Consider the following 24,202-nt stretch of genomic DNA (forward strand, 5'->3'; position numbering starts at 1 on the left):
GGCCACACAAATGGTATGAATGTGTTAGACAAATGCTCATAACTTAAGAACAGAGGCACTATCCCTGGCGGCGATAGTAGCTGTGTAGTTGCATTTAACTAATACTTCCATAAGAAAACTTATTTTTTGATTTGAAAGCAACTTTGACTCTATTTGATGATTTTTTACGAATTTTGGCAGACGCTTTGTGTGCCCATCTCAGACGCTGGATTCTAAACTTTGTGTAGCCCAATCAACGGAAGGCATAGTTTTTAGTGCTGTTCTAAAAGTAGCCTTTTGCAAGTAAAGTCCCATAGGAATTTTGCCCTACCCTAAAGCAGAAATTGTTGAATCAAATATACAGAACTTGGTGAAAATAAGGTCACTTTTTCCATAATAGACCTTTTTTGTGGTAGGGTTGATTTGTAAACCCTGTATGGTCATTCTTTTCATTATTTATATTTTAAAAGTTTCAATGAGTTTTTAAAAAGTTTAGATTCTGTATGTCTTCAAAGTTGGTTTTTAGAGCTGTTCGGTCTGAGAACACATAGGGGCTGATTATGATGTTGGTTGGACTGACATCTGGCCCTGCAGCATAGGGTGGAGGGACCTCCCATGGCGCTCTTGACAGGCTCAAGGAGCCTGTTGGTGCATTGGAAGGCACCATATTCCCCTATGATGGCACTTTCCGCCTCCCCTTTCATGGCAGCCCGCCCGCCATGAAAAGGCAGGCGGAAAGTGACTTTGTGGCCGCTTCGCCCACCGGCCCTCCGCTATGGGGTCTGGGGGCCACCTATGATCCCCCTCTAAACATCTCTGCACTTTGTGGCAGGCACCAGTGCCACACGGTGCAGAGATTTATCAAAACATGCATTTTACAACGAAAGCTTGAGCTGCAGGCCTTTTCTGCCAGCCGCACAAGCTTCCATAGTAAAATGCATGTTTGCGACTGCCCTATGGGCTGTCACATTGTAATCCTACTTTTGAACCACCGACCAAAGGCCGGGTTGTTCCAGACCAATACAGTGTTCGCCCGACATTGTAATTAGGCCCACAGTTAATTGGAAAACAAGTGTGATAGGCTGATGTAAGTTTTCTCAACATACTTGGGGGAAAAACCCACAATTGGATTGGCATTTATGATTGAAGAAATTACAAATACCACCACTAGCCAAAGCAAGAAGTTTGAGGAGTTAATTAGGGGTACATGATGCACCTCCCAACCCCAGTGGGTATCGGGTACCATATCAGAAGGACAGATAATGGCACTTAATCCCAGGTAGAAAACCTAAACGGGCACAAAGAGTTTGAGAACCAAAAACTAAAATAATGCTCTTCTGGTACTTGAATTTAAAAACGTGATCAAAAACAACCAAAAACAGCTTTTTGTTCAAGATTACTCGGCTATGATTTGTGGGAATATTCCAGTGCCTTTGGCCACAGAGGGCAACAGCTAGGGGAACTGGGCACATTGGACTAGGTGCCCATGCATGGCCTTGGGCAGAAGTATTGGTGAATTTGTTGGGCGCAGGAATTGGGTGAAATTGGGGCCCCAGGACAGCTTCCTCTGCATGACAAAAGGACATGCACAGCTGGGCCTATTCCAGGAATCCATGTGCCTGTGTTTTCTGAGGTAGGGCACATAGAGTGGTCAGAGGTCATGCTCTACACCCAAACCCCACATAGCACCTCAAAAAAGGCCAATTGCATCTGAACAGTACAGGAGATGGGCTCAGTGAGTGGAACAATTACAGGTCAAGTTCAATGTGCTTTCGTGCATGAGGCTGGGCACACGGTTTGGCCAGAAGTGGCACAGAGCACCCAGAGTCTGCTGCATATGACTGAAGAATGTAAGGATTCTGGGCCATGGGAACTGGGTTCAGAGCACTGCCATAACCCATGCCATATGGTTTAAGCCTGCTGTGTAAAATTAAAGCTCATGACCAGTAATCTCCTGGTCCAGGCAAGCTGGAGATATAGTGCGACCAAAGACAGCAGGTTGAGCCCAATTTTCAGGTGCAGTGGACTTTGTTGTACATGGGCTAGGCATATGGCATGGCAAAAAGGGACACTCTGCACCAAGAGTTCACTGCATATGACTGGAGTTTCAGGGCACATGCTGTCTGCCCAGACGTTACTGTTCATAATCAGACTGTGTACAGCTGGTTCACGGGTGTGAAGCTTGAGAGCAGAATGCGCAGCTTGTCCTTACGGTTGCCAGGTAACAAAGTACATCAGAAAAGAAAGATTTACTGAAAAACCTTGTGTAGAGAAATATATGGTTCTTTATTGAAAAGAATAATAAAGCTTTGTGTAAAACCCTCGCTTTTTCCCCTAAAAAGCAACATAAATCTAAGGGTCATTAACCCCTTGTGTGCTCCTGACGGAACCACTCCATCATTAGCCACGGGCGCACTGTGCTAATGACGGAGTGGTTCCGTCACGGCGCGGCCGCCCCGCCCATGATGATAGAATTCCGCGTCTGTGAGGCGTGTTCTATTGAGCGGGCGGGGCCATGATGGAACCTCTCCGTCATTAGCACAGCACGCCAGTGGCTCGTGACGGAGTGGTCCTGTCACAAGCATGGCGGAGCCGCGCGCCCCCCCCCCCTTTCCCCTAGCGCAGCGGCGGAATTACCGCCGCAGCCAAGGGGTTAAGATTATTCCCAAAAAAACTCAAAATGAATGTAAATTGTCAGTTCTACTAAGCAAAGACAGCAAAATACCTACCATTGTGTTGCTTATGACATCACACATGATGTTAAAGGCGACAGAACAAAATACATTAGCAGTGAGTTGAGGCACTTTGCACAGTTTTATTAGTGTTGCAGAAATTTCTTTTCTGGATACAAGCACTGGCGCAATGACAGTGCTACACAAGAACGCATTTCTGTGGCTGGAGTGCAGACATCAATGCTGTACCTAGCACGGTTAAAGGCGATGGTGGTGAAGAGCAAGAGGCAGCTAGAAATTATGTGGAGACTCCCAAGCAGGCGGAAGAAGGTTGAGGTGATTCCTAGAAACTGTATCATTCAACATATTCCTAGAGGTCTCCAGTAGGGCCCAGATGAGCCAGTCCTCAATTATTTTGGCATGGAAGAACAAACATGATAGTAATGTGGTTAAAGTCCCCATCCCACATCAGCAAATACTTATGCTGGTAAAATATTTCAATCTGTATTTTGTTTTGCATTGCATATGATGTACCTAAAGGGATTAATGTGAGAAATGTATTGATCTAGAAGGAGAAATGTATTTCATGTAATCTGTTTCAAATTTTATTATTATAAAAATCAATCTTTAAATGGTTAAAAAAACACCATCATGACGTTCCATATTTTTTAATTATCTGCTAGGAACTAGGTCGTGGTACAAAGAATCCGAGCTCTCTGAACGCAAACTGAATCCCAGTATGGGAGAATAATCAACGACCCTGTTAGCACACCAAGTCTGCTGCTGTTAAGTCGGCTATTGGTGTTACTCACCTTGCTAGCACAGCTTTTGCTGCTGACCCAGGAAACCTGTCCTACCAATATACAGACACAAAGTCAGAATCAAGCATTTCACAACCTACATACACCCTGGTATGGATTTGGTCAACTGGGCTTTGGTCCTATTAGTTAAATGGAAGGGGACCTATAAGAACCCCTTAGTGAGAACTGGGTTTGCTGCTAGACAGAAATCACCATTTTGTCTACATAGTTTCTAGAAAGTTATTTGTCATCACTCTACATTATAGAAACACCATAAGGCAAAGAATACAAAGTGTCTGCTAGTGATTAGGAATGCAATGGTGGAATAAAATGAGGGGATGTTACTAATGTTGGCTAACATTTCTTACTTGACAACAGATTGAGATTTCTAAATACTATTTTCACAGAGAACGAAATTAGAACACTGTAGAATTCTATGTATACAATAAGAATATAATATATCTAATATTTCTTCTTGAGAATTCTGTGAATTATCAAAAAGTGGTCTAGATGTGAACATGATGAAGATCGAATCTTTGTTCTGTTTCAAATAAATACCTTTTTACAACGTTTTCTAAAAAAGTGTCTGCAAGGAGAGTACAAATAACATTTCATGCACTTTTAATGAAATTCACAATATCATCTACTGCTAGTTTTGCAGATGGGAATGCAAGTAAGCTACCATCAAAAAAGCCGATCTCTCCATGGAAGCCATCTCTCATATGGTACCAGGTCACGGGAACTCCACTGTTCTCAAGTCTCTTCTTGTACAACAGTCCATCATCTCTAAGCACATCATATTCACATGTCAAAATGTAAGCCTTTGGTAGACTGCAAATGATCATATCTTCAGATAGAAGTGGAGAAGATGCCATTTCAAATGCATCCTTGACCTGGTCAAAGACATTTTCTGCCTCTAAACTGACTGTATGTGGCTTATAACCTCTTACTTTAAACTCATCAGGGATATTATCAGAACTCAGCCACTTTTGAAACTTTAATTTTTTATCGCCTGGAACATGCTCGCCTTCTAATACTTCTTCAATCAGAGAAATATCCCCATTGAGGTATTGCAGAACATAGAACGCAGCACGTTCACGGTACAAAATGGGGACAGAGCGGTTCTGCTGGTAGGATGGCAGATTGAAGTCTGCCATCTGGACCAGTGGGTAGATGAGGACCTGAGCACATGGCTTTGTGAGACCTTTTCGGTCCACCAGTCCTTGACACACTGCAGCAGCGAGGGTGCCCCCAGCACTGTCTCCACTAATAATGACCCGGGAAGGATCCACTCCATAGTCTTCTGCCGTCTTCAGAAAATGCACTGTGGCCTTGAAGCAGTCTTCATAGTGAGCGGGATATCTGTGCTCCGGTGACAATCGATAGCTATAAAATTAAAAATATTAGCATTACATTTTGCATTTATCAAACAGACATAATACCTGGGAGAGGGTAATATTGTGCAATGGGCCGAGCACCTTCTGCAAGACCACTATTTAGGTACCAAGAAAAATTCGGACAGTGATGTGTGCTAAAGAATTTATCTTACTAGTTGAATGCTATGTAAATCTCAGTATTTTTAATGAATACCTCTCTAGGGGCCCGATGTAGGACACCAAATACCGGTCGGTAACGGCCGATTTCGGCCGTTACCGATCGGTATTTGGTTTTTGATATGTAGGGGCCTTAAATTTTACAGAATCAGTAAATTTACCGATTCGATAAAATACAGAATCGGTAAATTTACCAAATCGGTAAATCTAAATGTAGGTGGCACTGAAAACAGTGCCATAGGCTCTTAAGAATTCGTTATTTACCACAAAATAATATTTTGTGGTAAATAACGAATTCCAGTGTACATGCACATCTGTGCATGTACACCTGTGCCATGTGGCACACATACATGCCCTAAGGGCATGTATGTGTGTCACTTGGCACACAAGCCAGAATCCGGGGTGCAAAAGGGTGTCAAAGTGACACTCTGTCCCCCTTGACAATTCGTAATTTTACCGAATCGGTATTTACCGATTCGGTAATTGACATTGATTCCTATGGGTCTCAAGGCCCATAGGAATCAATGGCAATTACCGAATCGGTAAATACTGATTCGGTAATTACCGAATCATACCGATTCGGTAAAAATTACCGAATTATTTCCTACATTTCATTTACCAAATCTAGAATACCGAATCGGTAAAATTCGGTATTCTAGAGTCGGTAAATAGATGTACTACAGTCTTATTGATCACTTGCATGGTCACTAAATTAGTGTCCAACAACCGCCATTGTCTATTCAAAACACTTCCCAGATAAAGGAATAAATCTATTTATGTCAAAGCATTACAGCCATTGAAGGCAGCACTACAGGCTGTGTTAAGGATTAAGGCCCACAGTTATCGTTCTTTCATGCAATGCAACACAGAGAAACAACGTGCTGCTCTGCACTACGTGAGAGGATAGGAATGCACCATATCTACCAAGATATGGGGCATCCTGTCCTCTGCCTGTTTTGGTGCACAATTAGCAGACTAGTGCCAACGCAGGCACTCTTGTGCAATGGAGCAAGGATGCGTGCATTACAGGTAGTGTTGTTTTTGTGCAGGAAGGGACACCCGCAAAAACAAAAACAATCCTTATAAGTGTATTAGTCTCTCTAAGTATGCTGAAAAATGCACCACACTTAGAAAGAGGAATCAGCGAGGAAAAATAAAGCTATGTCTCCTTGTTGCACCTCTGATGAGAAGGTGTACAATTCTGAAGCATTCCCAGGTCCACCACTGTTGATAAATCTGAGACTGCCTCAAAATACATGGGTGGACGTGTGGAACACCCACACTCCACCCAAATAACAACCCCAAGCACGTACAGTAATGGAAGGTATTGACTTGAGCTGCCTTGCATTACTCCAAATTTACAAAGCCATGCAGAACCATGCAAGGTGACCTAGCGTGGCTTGGTAAATCTCATCTAGGTTTTGCGTGCCCCTTGCATTGCCTTGCCTGGAACACAGGCGACAAAAAACTTTCTTAAATATGCCCCTAAATTTGCAGGTGCATCCCAGGAACCAATCCATCACATGTACAAGCTCACTACCTATGGTCACTTTTGCCCAGAAAGCTTAAATTCAGTAACTACATTTCCATGTGCAGAATAAGCAAAAATGACTTATTTATTTAGAAGTCTCTATTTCAGGAATAGTGAACACAGCTACAGTTCCGGCCCCCAACGAAAATGGCGAAAGTCAGAAAAGGCTATGATTGGTTTTTAAAGTGATGCAATTAGCAACAGAACAGAAACAATTAGCAACAGAACATAAACCTGAAATGTTTATAGGTAAGGGTGTTAATCACGTGAACATTTGGGCTGTCACAACCTTCCGCAAATGCATAGTTTTTGGTCACGATCTGATATGAAGAGAAAGCTAGATATAGAGCTATACGTAAAAACATGGAGTGCTTAGGAAGTCCTTAAACTTTTTTACTAAATTTAAATTAACTAAATACAATGTCAGTCCAAATTCTTTTTTCTATCATGCATCTTCCTTCGGTCCAGCCAATGCACAAATATTGCTTGGGAAGCCAAGTAAGTATTATTCCAAAGTTGGCTTGATGTAATGGTCATTAAAATACTGAGATTCTTCTCATAGATTTCAACATAATGCAGGAGCCAAGGTATGATATTTCAAAGCAAATGTATTCTTTACAAAATAGAACAGCAGCCCAGTCAACGCGTTTCGTCCCCAACAGGGACTTCATCAGGGATTAGACAATGTTTTTTTTTTCTTATAATGATGCTTTTCTGGATAAATATATCCCAGAAAAATGCAGGCTTAAAATAAATGTATCTCCCATGGGACCTGCTACATTAAGCAGAATGGCCATTGCTGCTGTTGGATTTTATAAAGAATAAGTTTGTCAAACCCAAATTTGGAATAATACTTATTTGGCTTCCCAAGCAGTTTTGTTCATTGGCTGGACCTCAAAGAAGTTGTTGCATGATTGGAATAAGAATTTAGACGACATTGTACCGAGTTAATTTAAATGACTTTTATTTGTACTTCCTTAGCACTCACTTTTTATTTATATTTGTTCATTTGAATTTATGGTTTCTGAGCGGTAAAACCATTAGAAGGTTCAATGTGATTGTACTCATACTACGGAAATCACGACTGCGCGGCTGGATAGAACCAATATTGCTCTTAATGAATGTATGTGCTAGTTCTACGGGTTTAAACATCAAAGCATCTATAAAATTTCATGTAGCGGCAACCGATTTGCAGAATTCAGCAGCCATTTAGCTGTCTAAGGGTGCAATTGCTTTTCACATATATGTCATGGGCTGCCCTTGTTAGTTACGTGGGTTTATGCAGGGGAGAGATATTGTCCATCACGTTGAATGAATGAATGAAATGGCATTTGTAATGCGCAACTATGCCCAATGGGCGTCAAGGCGCCTAACTCAAATAACTAGCTGTCAGTAATCAGAAACAGAGCTTACTGGTATGCTTTAATGAAAAGCCAGGTTTTCAGTGATTTCCTAAAGAGGTCAAGTGACGGCAATGACTTGATCTCAAGGGGGAGTGTATTCCACATCTGGGGTGCCAGAATGGAAAAGGCTTTACTCCCCCAACTGGCCTTCTTGGCTCGAGGGATTACCAGTTGGTTAAGCTCACTGGAGCGTAGGCATCTGTTCGGGACATACCTAGTGAGTAGGGATCCAAGGGCATCAGCCGGTCCTGCAATTAAAGCCTTGTATGTTAAACAGAGAAGTTTGAACATGATCCTTGAGGGAATAGGAAGCCAATGGAGATTCTTCCTCGCCAAGGTCATAGATGACAGCCAAGGCAGGGCAAGAGCAAAACGCGCTGCCGCATTTTGTATGACCTGCAGGCGCTTCAGAAGGCCCTTGTTGGCCCCGGCGTAAAGTGAATTACAGTAATCAAGCCTTGAGCCACCAAGAGCGATCACAACCTGCTTCCGTGCCTGTGGGGAAAGATAGTGGACGATCCTTTTCAGAGTCCTGATGACGCCCCAACAGGTAGCCACCGTTCTATTGACCTGGAGCTCCATAGAAAGCTGGGTGTCAAAAATGACACCAAGGTTCCTGGCAGATTGTGTGGGTATGGGGCAGATGCCTAAAGATGGGGGCCACCACTCACCTGACCACATGCCCTGGTCTTTGCCGAAGACCAGGACCTCTGTCTTGTCCCCGTTCAACTTTAGGGAGTTGGAAATCATCCACTCTGCAACAAGTTGCATGCAGGACCTAAAGTTTGACGCGGCTAGATTCACAGAGTGGGTCAGGGATACCATAATCTGCGTGTCGTCGGCATACGACACTACCTCCATCCCCTGAGATCTTACTAGTCTTGCAAGGGGGGCCACGTAGATATTAAACAGGGTCGGACTCAGTGCCGACCCCTGTGGCACCCCACATTGCAAAGACTTAGCAGGAGAGAGGTACTCTCCTAGCATGACACGCTGCTCACGTTGATGTAGGAAGGAGCTCAGGAGACTGAGGGCTGGTCCTTCTACCCCTGCCTCCCTTAACCTAGATGTTAAAGTAAGGGGAGACAGGGTATCGAATGCTGCTGTAAGGTCCAGCAGTACCAGCACGGTGGTTTGACCCAGATCGACTTTCCTGCGGATGTTATCCATGACTTTAGTCAAAGCAGACTCCGTGCTATGCAGCTTTCTAAAGCCATGTTGGGACCCATCCAAGAAGCCTGAAGCATCGAGGAAGTTAGAAAGATGAAAGTTCAAATGAGTCTCCAACATCTTGGCAGGGGCCGGCAGGAGAGATATGGGTCTAAAGTTCTTCAATATGCCGGGGTCTAAGGTGGACTTTTTCAGAAGAGGCTTTACAATAGCTTTCTTCCAGACTAGTGGAAAAGAACCTTGTTCCAAGGCTCCATTCATTACTTCCAGCATCGGAGGAAGTATGATATCCCTACAGTCCTTTAGTAATTTCAAAGGGACTGGGTCCAGTGGGGAAGACGATTTCGTTTTGTCCAAAAGGAGATTGAGTCCCTCCAAGGAAAGAGCAGGAAAATGATTGAGGGACTGGGGGGCATCTATATTCCAAGATTCAAGCAGTTTGATTCGAGAGAGGTCCTCAGCACTCAGAGATTTCCTCTGTGATTGTAGAGCTATATAGATATCATCTATTTTATTATAGAAGAAGTCTGATATGTTGTTACATAGCTCCTGTGAGGCAACCACGGGATCTGGTACCTGGAGAGAGCACAGTGAGTCCACAATTTTAAAGAGCTCTTTAGAAGATGTTAGAGAACAGGTTAAGTTGGTAAAGTAGTCCTGTTTTTCCTTTATCACTCTACTTTTGTATTCTCGTAACTGGCTCTTATAAACTTCTCGATCTTTGGGATCCCAGGATTTGCGCCATCCTCGTTCCTTCTGTCTGCATTTTTGTCTAAGAAGCCTCAGGGCAGTTGTGAACCAAGGGGCAGTTGGCTTCTTTCGAGCTACAGATTTCAGAGAGGGGGGGGGCTAGTTCGTCTGCGGCTCTGGAGATAGCATCAGTAAGTTCTTGAGCCGACTCATTCGCCACCCGCTGGGATGTGATGTTAGTATTATGGATGAAGGGGGCCAGAGCCTCATTTGTAAAGTTTCTGAAACTCCTTTTGAAGCATTTTTTGCCAGTGCCCAAATCAACATCAGAGCAAGGGATGTCCAGGGACAGTGGGACTGCTAGATGGTCAGACCAGATTATCGGTACCGGCGTGCCGACAGTTAATCTGGAGTCATTAGAGAAAATCCCATCAAGGGTGTGCCCCGCCTTGTGGGTCGGGTGTAAAATTCTTTGGACAAAGTCGCAGGCCTCCAACGAATTGAGCAAAGATGAGGTGTCTTTCGAGGGCCTATCCTCTAAATGAAAATTAATATCGCCCAAGATGGTAAGATGAGGTCTACCAAAGTAGGGTTCCAAAATTCTAAAGAGTTCTGGGCAGAAATTAACTCTGGAACCAGGGGGTCTGTATAGTAGAATTCCAGAAAAGGAACTCGATGGAGCATGTACAAAACAGAAATATAAGGCCTCGAATGGGTCCGTAGGAACCGATAAGGGTTTGATGGTGCAAGAGATTTTGGATTTAAAGAGAATAGCCAGTCCACCACCTCTGCAACGTTCTCTATCTAACCTCAGGAAGGTATAACCTTCAGGTATGGCCAGAAGAAGGTCGTTACCAGAGGAGTCAGAGGCCCATGTCTCGGTGACAAAAACCCAGTCAGGTTGCCTCATGTTAACAAAACCATGAAATTCTATCCTGTGTTTGATCAAGGATCGTGCATTGATCAGAAAGCCCTGTTTGGGTTGGGAGATGAGCCTACCAGCCACAGGGGGAGGAGGATTCCTAACTGCCTGACTGGAGAAATTCAAAGATAATTTACAAAAGGGGCACGACCGCGCCTTATGCAATACCTCCGGTATGAGCCGATGATGACAGAGATGCAGAGGGAGTCTCAGAGACAGCAATGTACGAAACAAGTCATCCCGGACAGAGGAGAGAGATAGAGCGGGAGTCCCAGGGTCCAGCCCGTCCTGCAGCCCGTCCTCAGCGCGGACGGGCGCAGACGGGCTGAACTCTGGCGTAACTCCGGCGTCAGTCTGGCGTCCCCGCAGCGCGTATCCGCTGCGCGTCAGCATGACTCAGTTATATACCCGCCTAGCGTCCTACTGGCGACTAGAGCGTTACGCCTGCCTATTAGCGCTAAGAATCGGCACCATCCACACCCAAGATGGCGCTACGAAGCGGAACTGCGCCGGGAAGCGGACCCGCCAAACAGCGGTGAGTTTCCCTTAAGTTAGAGTGCAAGTAAGGGCCAGGCGCTATCAGGCGCTATTAAAAACAGGGGAAAAATTACACCAAACTGAAATAAAATATTAAACAAGGTTATCTTTAAAACGAGCAGCAGCTCGATTCCTGAAGTGCACAAAGCGCATGCACCGGTCAACTGGCAGCTAAGAAGGAAGAACGAGCAGTTTACCTCGGTTAAATACACGCCTAGCGTCCTACTGGCGACTAGAGCGTTACGCCTGCCTATTAGCGCTAAGAATCGGCACCATCCACACCCAAGATGGCGCTACGAAGCGGAACTGCGCCGGGAAGCGGACCCGCCAAACAGCGGTGAGTTTCCCTTAAGTTAGAGTGCAAGTAAGGGCCAGGCGTTATCAGGCGCTATTAAAAACAGGGGAAAAATTACACCAAACTGAAATAAAATATTAAACAAGGTTATCTTTAAAACGAGCAGCAGCTCGATTCCTGAAGTGCACAAAGCGCATGCACCGGTCAACTGGCAGCTAAGAAGGAAGAACGAGCAGTTTACTTCAGTTAAATACACGCCTAGCGTCCTACTGGCGACTAGAGCGTTACGCCTGCCTATTAGCGCTAAGAATCGGCACCATCCACACCCAAGATGGCGCTACGAAGCGGAACTGCGCCGGGAAGCGGACCCGCCAAACAGCGGTGAGTTTCCCTTAAGTTAGAGTGCAAGTAAGGGCCAGGCGCTATCAGGCGCTATTAAAAACAGGGGAAAAATTACACCAAACTGAAATAAAATATTAAACAAGGTTATCTTTAAAACGAGCAGCAGCTCGATTCCTGAAGTGCACAAAGCGCATGCACCGGTCAACTGGCAGCTAAGAAGGAAGAACGAGCAGTTTACCTCAGTTAAATACACGCCTAGCGTCCTACTGGCGACTAGAGCGTTACGCCTGCCTATTAGCGCTAAGAATCGGCACCATCCACACCCAAGATGGCGCTACGAAGCGGAATTGCGCCGGGAAGCGGACCCGCCAAACAGCGGTGAGTTTCCCTTAAGTTAGAGTGCAAGTAAGGGCCAGGCGCTATCAGGCGCTATTAAAAACAGGGGAAAAATTACACCAAACTGAAATAAAATATTAAACAAGGTTATCTTTAAAACGAGCAGCAGCTCGATTCCTGAAGTGCACAAAGCGCATGCACCGGTCAACTGGCAGCTAAGAAGGAAGAACGAGCAGTTTACCTCAGTTAAATACACGCCTAGCGTCCTACTGACGACTAGAGCGTTACGCCTGCCTATTAGCGCTAAGAATCGGCACCATCCACACCCAAGATGGCGCTACGAAGCGGAACTGCGCCGGGAAGCGGACCCGCCAAACAGCGGTGAGTTTCCCTTAAGTTAGAGTGCAAGTAAGGGCCAGGCGCCATCAGGCGCTATTAAAAACAGGGGAAAAATTACACCAAACTGAAATAAAATATTAAACAAGGTTATCTTTAAAACCTCGTTAAAGCCATTTTCAGGTGAACGATGTCCATGATGTTTAAACAGTCTCCCATTTAAGGATATTGAAATAGGCCATGTTCTAACTGAGGGCAAAGGGGGAAAAAGGAATAAAGGGAACACGCTACCTTTGTGAGGATTCGATGTAGTTCTCTGATCTATCTCAATGACTGAGCTGCAATGGGATGCTATTAATAGACCACTATTGGTGAATGCACATTTGCATTTGGCGCGGCAGCCGGGCAGTTGAAAACACCGGGGAAGGGAATGCAGCAAACCTAGATCCAGGCAGTATGCAACGTAAAAGTGAAGGCTAGAAGTAGCGTCCGTTGATGGTCTGATATATGTTGTATGGTCTGTGACAGAATGAAGGAGGGGCTAGGCCCACTATGAAATAAGAGGACAACAGTGAAAAAAGAGAAGATTGAAAGGGAGGTGATTGCCACAATTTGGAGTATAAGATTATGGTACAGTCAGTTTTGACACAAAAGGTAAAATTGCAGCTAGTGCACAGAAGGATCTCTGGAACAAGTAATCAAAATAGTGAGCTAATGTTAGGGTGCCCAAATATAATCAGTCCCAGAGCACACACTTTGACCAAATTATTGATAAAAATACAAATAGCAGATATCTTAGCACAGGCATATGAAGCCTATCCAGTCTGTTTCACTCGTGTGATTATTTGCCTCTGTCTGATAAGTTATGAATATAAAAAACTACTTGCAACAATATTTTCATAAGACCTCAAAAATGTATATTCAGCAGCTGTGATGGACTCCTTGGAAAATGAATTCATTTTATAGGCTTCATTATGAATTGACCAGATTGAGGGACACGTAAAACAGCTGGTATTCCAAAACTTGAATACAGCCCTCTTTGACCAAAATGTGGCATAAATAACTTGAATACTGGGTGAAAAACCACATGATTTCTCCCATTTCCAGCACTATTACACTTATATTTACTGCTTGCTCTGAGCAAGTGATAAATGTCAGCAAAGTGCAGTGCAAGTCAGGAGCTCTGTGGACAGGCTAGGAAGGAACTATTTTGTCTGCCCATTTGGGGTTCTGAGGGAGGTTGGGCAGGGTTGTGCTTGTGACTGCAGCCCTTGCAGTTTTAACAGGTGTGTATCCGAAACTAGTATACGATTTAGTGGAGCAATACAATTTTTCTACCGGCCTTCAACTGGACTTCTAGAAATTGGCTTATACGTCTTATTTTCACAGAAGAACTTGAAGGCCCTAATAGACTTTTGATGTTAATGTCAATTGTGATTGTACTACCTTATTACTGGGGAAAATTAAACGCATGGATTTCTCTCAAGATTTTTCACCCGGAGATACAGGGACCACTAGGCATTCAGAGTTTGAAACCCCATCTAACCAGGGCTCTAGATACCTGGTCACGACAGATCATTAGCCTCACTAAGCCTCCGTCGCCCTCACAGTAGATGTGGGTGTGAAGTCTATGTCTAACTCAAGGGAGGTGGTGCATCCCTTAGCCAGTCACAATACTGCTAACACCAGCATGACAGCAGTGTTGTGACTGGTCTGAGTGCCCTGGTTCGGCGCTCAGGCAGGGAGTGGTAGGCTGTGCATGTTCTCCACCTGGCCTTGCAATACAGCCGGTGGGGAACATGCGAAGTGCACATGGCTTTTTGGCCAGCCTAAGACAGCCAGCCAAACCATCATGTGCACTTATGGTGCGGCAACCACTCCTCCCTGTGAGGACAGCTAAGCCCCGTCCCAACCTGGCTCAGGATGCATACAAACGCTAAAATGATAGTAACATAACGTTATTGACGTTGCGTTATTATAATTTTATTTTTCCTTTGAACTCAGTGGGGAGAGGCTCCTCCACCTTAGTGGAGGAGCCGCAGCTGATAAAATACATAATTAAATAAAGTTCCAAATCAATATACTAGTAACACCAGGGAATCTGGCTATGCACGGTAAGTACTGCGATCAATAAAGATTTTGTTAAAAGGGAAACAACGCTTTAGTGAAGAGGATAATACCACATCAATGCTGTTACAAACCCATTAAAAGGGCTAAACACTATTAACTAATAGTGAATGATTGTCATCATTAGCAAATCTAAATCAGTGCTGTTCGATTCTCAATCTCCCCAGCAAAATGGTTACTATATTACAAGTCACAACGGGGCCTACCCTCAATGACGAGAGGGTCACATCATGATCTGGTCCACAGAAATAGAAAAAAGTCCACAAACACAGAGGGGTTTTCACAAGCCACACAGTTCCATCCTGGTCCAGAAATCGAAAAATAAGAACAGGTGCATGGAGTGGGTTTCATGGGTCAGCCAGTGCTTTAAATGGGCCGGTACTGTCCGGTACGGAGCACTGGCACTTTTTTATTTCAAGAGGGAGAGTACCGGCACTTCTGAAGCGAAATGGTATACTTTTAATTGGAGAGTACCAACACTTCTCAGATACAAGCAGGTACTCTGGTACAGAGTCCATGCACTTCTATTTTTCCATTTCAAGCACTGGGGTCAGCCTTCCTAGATCTATGGTATGGGTAAGAGAGGGTTTCAATGTGCTCTGTCCATGTATCTGAACTCTTTGGGCCAGCTGGTATCTTCCACGTAGTCAAAGTCATCAGGATCAACAGGGTAGGTAGGCCATAAGGCTTGTTCCTAGCCAGGAGGAAACAGCCACCAGTCCAAGATCCAAGCCCAAAACGTTGAAAACAAGCTGGAGAGAAGCTTCAGCCTATGTATCTAAAATGAGGCAGTTGGCTGTGAACTTCAACCTATCGGTCACGCCAGCCATGCAGGATGGGCGGCAGGTTCCTTCCTCAGGGAGGAGTCTGTGAATGTCTTCTTCCCATAATGCAGTGTGGGAGTCCCTGCTAGATGCAGAGGGTCGAGTCCAACTTTGAGGGACCTGCTGTGGCAAGACTTCTTGTCAATTCCATCCGCTCCGCATGGAGAAACTGAATACGGCTCAGGAAGAAAGACTGGGCGTTACTGGTCCTCTGCGGGCCACAGCAAAGCTCTCTCTTGCAGCGGATATTCCTGCGTAGATACATGTTCTTGATAATCTACAGATAACCCTAAGGACAGGTGCTTTAGTTGTGTTTAAGAAGCATTTTAAGGGAGTACATTCTGATAATCATTATCAGTCATTTATGTTGCTGATTTTTTTAGCCTGAAACAAAATGTCAATGTCGAACAGTATCCACTGGCTGTATCACCGGTTCACATGCGAGATAGGATGCCACCTCCAACCTTCGGAGCCTGTGGGGCCAGCTTGTGTTGGGGATATCTTCATATGTCAATAGTATCGTTTGTATAACGTAAACAGATTTTGACAGAATTATTTTAATTTTTCCCGATGGAGATATTTTTCCTTTATCATGTTAACTTTTGAAATACCACTTACGTAAAACGAAATATACACTATTTTATGCAGTTTGGTTCTCACATCAAGGACCACATCATTTTACCCCGACAAATTCAGACACAGCCGGCACAAATCACCTTATGCCACGTGGCCAACATCATTGACAAATTTAAATGGCGCAAACAAAAACGTTTTTGCGTGATACATCCCATAGCCTAGAATCATCTATTCAGTGTTGCACCATGCTGTTGATCGGCTTTTTTGAAAAAAGACTTGCTGGATGGATCACATATATACTTGAAATGTTTCTAATTCGTTAATTTGACAAAACCCGACTTTTCCTTTTTTCACATAAAAGTGACTAAAGTTAGACAATCCTCAACTCCGTCTCTTTTCATTATAAATAAAACATAACACTATAGGCAATATACCTGCTGGAGAGAAATGTATCTGAAACTGGCTGGTAGAACGCTCTATAAAAGATCAATGGCATAGCTAGTAAGGGAGTTGAATGGATAACGCCTGCTCCCTTTAGAAACCTCTGGCTTCCACATTCAAATACCAGCAGGGCTAACTCCGCCTTTCATGCTTCTGGGTCCAAACAATAAGTCAATTGAGATGCCAGTAACAATTCAGCATCTAGAGATAATTCAATTTGTGATCTGTATTATAGACACAGGTCCCGATTCACAAAGTCATTTTCAGTAAGTAATATACCTTTGAAGCCATCAATGTCTCCATTTACATCTGTCGAGCATCCAAAAAAGTATACATAGATGGCGTAAGTCCATTTACTACTACGTAATTTGACATCGCGGCTATGTGTAAGCGTAATTGTGAAGTCCTAAACCCCAGGGAAGGGGTCCGGAGTGTGTGGATCAAGGTATGGTTTGCCTTGAGATTTTATGAGCGTCTGCAAACTTGTGACTTTGTGGGAACTAAACAAGCGACTCCCCAACCCTTTGAACTCTGAAAATTATGAAAAATATGCCCTATCAAAGGTCTGGGCTAAATCCACTTCTGATGGAAGGGAAACTGAAGACCCCACGCTTTGTGTGGGCGTCCGAAAGCAGATTTCTTAGGAGGGGGGGGGGCTGTTAGATAGGGAATCGTTTAATTTTCTATCCAACACCTTCCCTACGGTCAACGTGGGCTGGAGTTGGAATAGAAAATTAAACTATTCCACTATCCAGCACCCTCCAGCGAAAGTCGTAACGACTTTCGTTGTAATCCCCGCGTTGTAATGGCATGCAGGGTAAAAGCCCGCCTTGTAATGCCATACAACCATGAGTTACAGGGGGAGTGGTACATAGTCATACTTGGGGTGGCCCCATTTTTTTTTTTGTATGGCCTCCCAGTGATGGTAGGCTGTAGATGTGGTAGGAGAAAAGTAAAGAAAAGAGTGAATAAGTAAAGAGAGAGAGAGAGAGAGAGAGAGAGAGATTACAGGGTAGGTACTATAGTATCATTGAGAGCATTGGCATTGGCATTGGTGTACCTTTTCATCGTTTGATACATTTTTTATTGTTCGGTAGTTCGTTCGGTGGTTTGGTTTTAATGATGGTCAGAAGGGGTCAAGCACTTATCCAGTGGTTCCCATAGATGTCTGGAGTAGGTTTTCCATGGTGAGTATCCTATCGCTAGGGAGTCGGCTCCTCTTAGGTAGTCCAGCACAAGGCGGCCAGTAAATCAGGTAAAGCAGATCTAATTTTCCAGCATAATTTAATGAGTGCGGTCATCCTTTTAGGGGCTTCATAGGATAGCCCAAATTCCAGTCAGGCTTGTGCTTGGGAAATATGTAGTGGAGGATAAAAAATGTGTTTAAATAAGACGGACTGCAATTGATTTAGGGTGGGTGCATCCTTTCCCTTCAACAGTTCTGAGCCGTAATTGAGTGAGGGAAGAAACTTGCAAAGAGCAGCTTGTGTGCCATAGCCCTTCTTTGGAGCAAGTGCCCCTAGAACGTTAGGCCAGAGTCGATGACCACATCTAGATATTTATACGGTCTGATCAACTCTAAGTTGTTCCCTGCTGCTTTCCATTTGAATTTAATGTGATGGAGAGTGGACTTTTAAGGTGAAGTAGATGACCTTGGTTTTCTTGTAATTTAGATCCAAACCCAGTGTTTCTGTGTTGGAAAGTAATGTATATAGCCGACGCTGGAGACCAATTGGAGTTTGGCTACATAGAACTATATCATCCACATATTGTAGGCACCACACTGGAGGTCATTGCTTATTTAGGTGGATCGCTTTGTACTTCTTATAGACTGACATCTAGGTCCGACATGTAGATGTTGAATAGGCAAGGAGTGAGCACACACCTCGGCTTCAAGCCGGTGTGTTTAGGGATCTTTACAGTTGTTCTAGCACCCTTGCCTATTTCGACTCGCAACCAGCTCTCGGAGTACAGGTTAACTATGGCCCCCAGTAACTTCAGGGGAATGCCCCATCCAGCCATCTTCACCCAGATACGCTGTCTTGGGACCACATTGAATGTGGATTTTAGGCCTATAAATCAGGAGTAAAGTTTGGAGGTTTTGTGAAAAGCTTTTTCAACAAGAAGACTCAAGGCAATGAAGTTGGACATGGTGCTCATACCAGCTCTGAATCCCGTTTGGATGATCAGTATGATATTTTTGGATTCGACAGAGGCCTCAACATCTTTTAATAAAGTTTTGCATCAAGGGCAAAAAAGGCAATCAGTCTGTAGTCTCCTGGGTTGGAACAACAACCTGCTTTGAATATTTAAATATAGGCTGGAGCACACTGCCTCTCCAGGCAGCTGGAATGATGTTGGTGGTAAAAGCGTGATTAGACAGCGGGTTCGTTGGAGTACTTGTACACACAGAGATGCACTACTTATAGGTCTATTGTGAATATTACAGAAAACCCTTAACAATGAATATAACATTGTAAATCCTTCACATCAATACACAAGATGTATAGCCATCTCAATTCAATATTGCAATCAACAAACTGAAGAAAGGTTTACTTACCCAACTGACACGACCACGGATTCGGCCTCCCTTGATATGTAACGACACAGGTGGTCATACGAATCTGAAAAATGCCACTGCACCATTAGTAAACTACGTACCATCTATTTACCTGTTTTCTATTCATATCGGTCTACACTGCAATGTGCATATTTAGAAAACAGTAACTGGCAACTTTAGACTAGATTAGGATTTCATCTGTTGAATAAGCACATGTAACAGCAAAAAAAATGAAAAATACAAGGTTGGTGTTGAAGGTAAAATAATAGCCCCTGGAATCTCAATAACCTACAGGTTGCCACATGTTATAGACTTCTGATCTCCAGGCTATGTTAAACCAGATTACTCACCGGTAATCTTCGCCGCTCCTAGTTCAACTTCACCTTGTCCTTACTCATTTTAATAGCAGATTCAACCCTGTGTGTAAATCGGGCCTTTTCCGGTGTCATTTGTACCCCTAGAAGAGGTGTCAACTGTACATTGTGATCAGTCTGTATGTGATGTGCATGAACGCTGTGCACTCTGTGGGGGATGAACACGCAGGCAGCACTAAATGGTGATTACCATTAACAGAGCAAAGTTCAGCCCAGCTTCCCAGCTTTGGAGTATCCTCAAAGTAATGCACTTTCAAGACCATGGAGGAGCTTTCTGATAGTCTGCTTTCTGACTGCAATATCCATTCAACCCAGATACTTTCTCATAGAACAAATACATGCCCTGTGTATCCCCTTCTCCTCTTTTACATAGCAAAAGCCTTTCCCCTTTGTCGGCTGCCTGCCCTGTGTCTCTTCGATTCCACACCCAAGTAGTCGCCTGCGGCTTTCTCTTTCATAAGGAGATGGTAAGCAGTCGGAAACCTCTCAGGAAGTCTACACTGTCTCATACTAACCAACATCTCATTTTATTGTTTGGAGCTATTCACTCCAATCCAGTGAGGTAGAACTCACTGGCAATATGATTGGTGTAGGTATGACTTAACAGATATGGTGCAACCTGTGAATGATTCCTTGCCTTCCCACAGGACTCCCAAAAACGATAAGAGGGGTCTACCATAGCAAAATCCTTGTATTAACTTTGGACTTGGTAGGAACTCTGCAGCTCAGCTCCGGTCGTAGAAGATCATTCAATCAAACATTTGGAAAGCGCGCTACTCACCCGTGTGGGTCTCAAGGCATTAGGAGGGGGACGATGCAGCTACTGATCAAACAGTCAGGTCTTGAGAAGTCTCCTGAAGGTCAGCTGGTCATGGGTCTGTCGCTGGTTGGTGGGGAAGGTGTTCCATGTCTTGGCGGCGAGGTAGGAGAATGATCTGCTGCCGGTGGTCATTCGGAGGATGTGTGGGACGGTGGCGAGGTCAACGGAGCAAAGCTGGTGGTTTGGGGTAGAAGGTGAGTCATTCATTGAGGTATGCTGGTCCGGCATTGTGGAGAGCTTTGTGAGCGTGGGTGAGGAGCTTGAAGGTGATCCTCTTGTTGACCGGGAGCCAGTCCAGGTCTCTCAGGTGGGCAGTGACGTGGCTTCGGTGAGGGATTCGGAGGATGAGGCGTGTGGAGGCGTTTTGTATGCGTTGAAGTCTTTTCTGGTATTTGGCCGTGGTTCCCGCATAGAGGGCGTTGCCGTAGTCCAGCCTGCTGCTGACGAGGGCTTAGGTGACCGTCCTTCTGGGTTCGGTGGGGATCCATCTGTAGATCTTTCTGAGCATGCAGAGGGTGTTGCAGCAGGAGGAGGAGACTGCGTTGACTTGCTGAATCATAGAGAGTGTTGCGTCCAGAATGAACCCCAGGTTGTAACAGTGGTTGGTGGGTGTCGGGGCAGTTCCCAGCGTGGCCAGCCACCCGGAGTCGTCCCATGCGGAGGGGGTGGAGCCGAGGATGAGGACTTCCGTCTTGTCAGAGTTCAGTTTCAGGCGGCTGGTCTTCATCCACTCTGCGACAGCCTTCACTGCCTCGTGGAGGCTGGATTTGGTGGTGGCTGGGTCCTTGGTGAGGGAGAGGATCAGCTGGGTGTCGTCGGCGAATGAGGTGATGTTGAGGTGGTGTGCTCGGACGATGTTGGCGAGAGGTGCCACGTAGATACTGAAAAGGATCGGGATGAGGGATGATCCTTGGGGTACGCCGCAGGTGATCGTGGTGGCTTTGGATCGGAATGGGGGAGGCAGACTCTCTTCGTTCTGCCGGTGGGGAAGGAGGTGATCCAGTTCAGAGTTTTGTTGCAGATCCCTGCATCATGGATGCATGTCCGCAGGGTGTGGTGGCAGATGGTGTCGAAGGTGGCCGAGAGGTCCAGGAGGATGAGGGCCCGCGATTTCGCCGTTGTCCAGCAGGGCTCTTATGTCCTCCGTGGTGGCAAGGAGGGTAGTTTCAGTGCTGTGATTGCTTCGGAAACCGGATTGGGAGGAGTGCAGGATGTTGTTCTCCTCAAGGAAGAGGGTCAGTTGTCTGTTGGCGTTCTTCTCAATGACTTTTACTGGGCACGGGAGCAGGGAGATGGGTCCAAAGTTCTTGAGGTCCTTTAACTCCACCTCGGGTTTCTTAAGTAGGGCGGTGATCTTGGTGCGTTTTCAGCTCTCCGGGAAGGTATAGGTCTTGAAGGAGCTGTTGATGATCTTCCAGAGTTGGGGTGTGATGATGGAGCTTGCTTTGTTGAAGATGTGGTGGGGCAGGGTCGGAAGGTGAGCTGGAGTGGATGAGGTTCATGATTTTGATGGTGTCTTCGTTGTTGACGCTGTTCCAGGACAGCAGGAGGTCAGTGTGTTTGGTGGGCGTTGATTCAGGGGTGTCGACATCTGTCGTCGGAGTCTGGGTGTCGAAGCGGATGCGGATGTCTGCGATCTTACGGTGGAAGAAGGTGGCCAGGGAATCGCAGAGTTCTTGCGACGGCAGGATGTCGTAGGAGCTGGAGCTGGCGAGTTCCTTTACGATGGCGAAGAGCTCTTTGCAGTTGGGTGCATTGTTGTCGATGCGCTCTTTGAAGGAGGTCCTTTTGGTGGGTCGGATGAGTTGGTGGTGCTTGCGTCTGGTGTTCTTGTAGGCTGCGTAGTAGTCTGGTGTCTTGTCGTGGCGCCACTGCTTCTGGAGTCTTCGTCAGATTTGCTTGGAAGTCTAAAGGTTGGCGTTGAACCAGATGGCTCTCGTGTCAGTGCACCTGCTTGAGGGTTTCCTGATCGGGCGAGGGTGTTGGCGCAGTCTTCGATCCATTGTCTGAAATGGAGGGCCGCTGTGTTGGTATCTGAGGGCTCGGATGGAGGGCCTTGGGCGAGGGTGGTGATGAGCTTGTCTTTGGTGACTTTGTTCCAGCTGTGGTGTGGGATTTGTTGCGGTTGGGTGTGTGCGGTGTGTTTCTCTAAGGAGAAGTGGATGCAGTGGTGGTTGGTCCAGTGGGAGTTCAGTGGTGTGGCTGAAGGTGACGTGGTTGCTGGAGGAGAAGATGGGGTCGAGGGTGTGTCCGGTGGAGTGGGTGGATGTTGTGAGGAGCTGTTTGAGTCCGAGGTTGGCGAGGTTGTCGATCAAGGTTGTGGAGTTGCTCTTGTATTTATTTATTCATAAAACTTATATAGCGCACAAATACCGATTGGTGTCTCGGCGCTGATACCTACAATTGCAGAGAGGATCCTCGTCAGTGTTACTGATTGAAAAGCCAAGTTTTCACCTGTTTCCTGAATATTAACAAGGAAGGGCTGAGTTTGATGTGATCAGGTAGTGAGTTCCATAATTTGGACACTGCAACTACAAAACGTCTATCTCCCCACGTAGCTTTTTTTGTCCGTGGAATTTGGAGAAGCTGGGATGAGGAGGACCGTAATGTTCGGTTAGGCGTATATACACACAAGGCCTTTTTTAAGAACTCTGGTCCTATGTTGTTCATAGCTTTGTACGTGATACAGAAGGCCTTGAACTTCGTGCGACTTCTCACCGGCAACTAGTGAAGTTGACGAATAACAGGTGAGATGGAAGAAAACTTAGGGGTACTGGTCAGAATTCTTGCAGCTGCGTTTTGAACCAGCTGTAGTTTGTTAAAAACTTGCTCTTGGCCGTTCAGCAGCAGTCCATTACAATAGTCCACTTTGGACAATACCAAAGAGGACAGAAGGGTTTTACCCGCCGTAGAAGGGAGAAACGGTAACAGTTTCTTCACCATTCTCAGCGGGTAGAAAGAGGTTTAGACTACTGCGTTAGCATGACTGGTAAATGCTAATTTGTTGTCAAATTGAACCCCCAAGTTTCTAACCTTGGGAACTGGTGTTGGCGGGATGTCCAAATCGGAAGTCCACCATACTGGTGATCAAGACGGGGTCAGTTCACCAAATATCATGACCTCCGTCTTGTCCGAATTTAACTTTAAGCAGTTCTGATCCATTCACAGACTGATAGCTCTCATACCCTCCTGGAAATTCGCAGCCACTGCTCCTCCATTTTTATGTATCGCCAGGACCAACTGGGTGTCATCGGCGTATGAAGTCAACCCAATTCCATATGATTTAATGACCCTCGCCAAGTCCGACACGTAGATGTTAAAAAGTGTCGGACTTAGTGAGGATCCCTAGGGGACTTCATACGGCAGAGAGAAAACGGGCGAGTAAAAACTCCCCATCTTCACTGACTGCTCTCTGTCAGCAAGGAACGAGGCCAGAAGTGCCTTGGCTTTGCCCTGAATGCCTATGGCAGCGAGACGGTCGATCAGGAGGGTATGATCGACCGTGTCGAAAGCTGCAGACAGGTCTAATAATATCATGACCGCCGCGCCAGCTTGATCCATGATCATTCAGACCTCCTCCGCCACCTTTATCAGAGCAGTCTCTGTCCCGTGGCCCTTCCTGAACCCAAACTGGGTGTTGTCCAGTATGTCATTCTGGTCGATGTAATTGGCCAGCTGGATATTCATTGCCTTTTCAAATATTTTAGATGGATACGGGAGAGAGGCAATGGGGCGATACATTTTGGGCTCTGATGGATTGAGGTTTGGTTTTTTTAATAAAGGTTTTACAATGGCTTTTTTCCAGATTGAAGGATAATCCCCCGTTTGAAACATGGAATTACAGATGTTAGTAAGCACTGGAGCTATCGAGTTGGATACAGATTTAAGAACTGTTGGTGGGCACGGATCCTGAG

The 24,202-nt window shown here is 45.3% G+C and overlaps 1 protein-coding gene across 1 annotated transcript in view; it reads right to left on the minus strand.

Annotated features, from left to right (window-relative positions):
• Positions 1–2,779: 2,779 nt before the first annotated feature.
• Positions 2,780–24,202, minus strand: part of LOC147711078 (arylacetamide deacetylase-like 4) — a 122,956-nt gene continuing 101,533 nt past the window's right edge. The window contains exons 3-4 of the mRNA XM_086921891.1: positions 19,095–19,158; positions 2,780–4,837 (exon numbers count right to left, since the gene is read on the minus strand). Of these exons, the coding sequence (XP_086778017.1) occupies positions 4,063–4,837; positions 19,095–19,158 (839 nt within the window). The 3' untranslated portion in view covers positions 2,780–4,062. The remainder of the gene's footprint in view (positions 4,838–19,094; positions 19,159–24,202) is intronic.

Source organism: Lissotriton vulgaris, chromosome 5 (genome assembly GCF_964263255.1).
Source record: "Lissotriton vulgaris chromosome 5, aLisVul1.2, whole genome shotgun sequence".
Lineage (NCBI taxonomy): Eukaryota > Metazoa > Chordata > Amphibia > Caudata > Salamandridae > Lissotriton > Lissotriton vulgaris.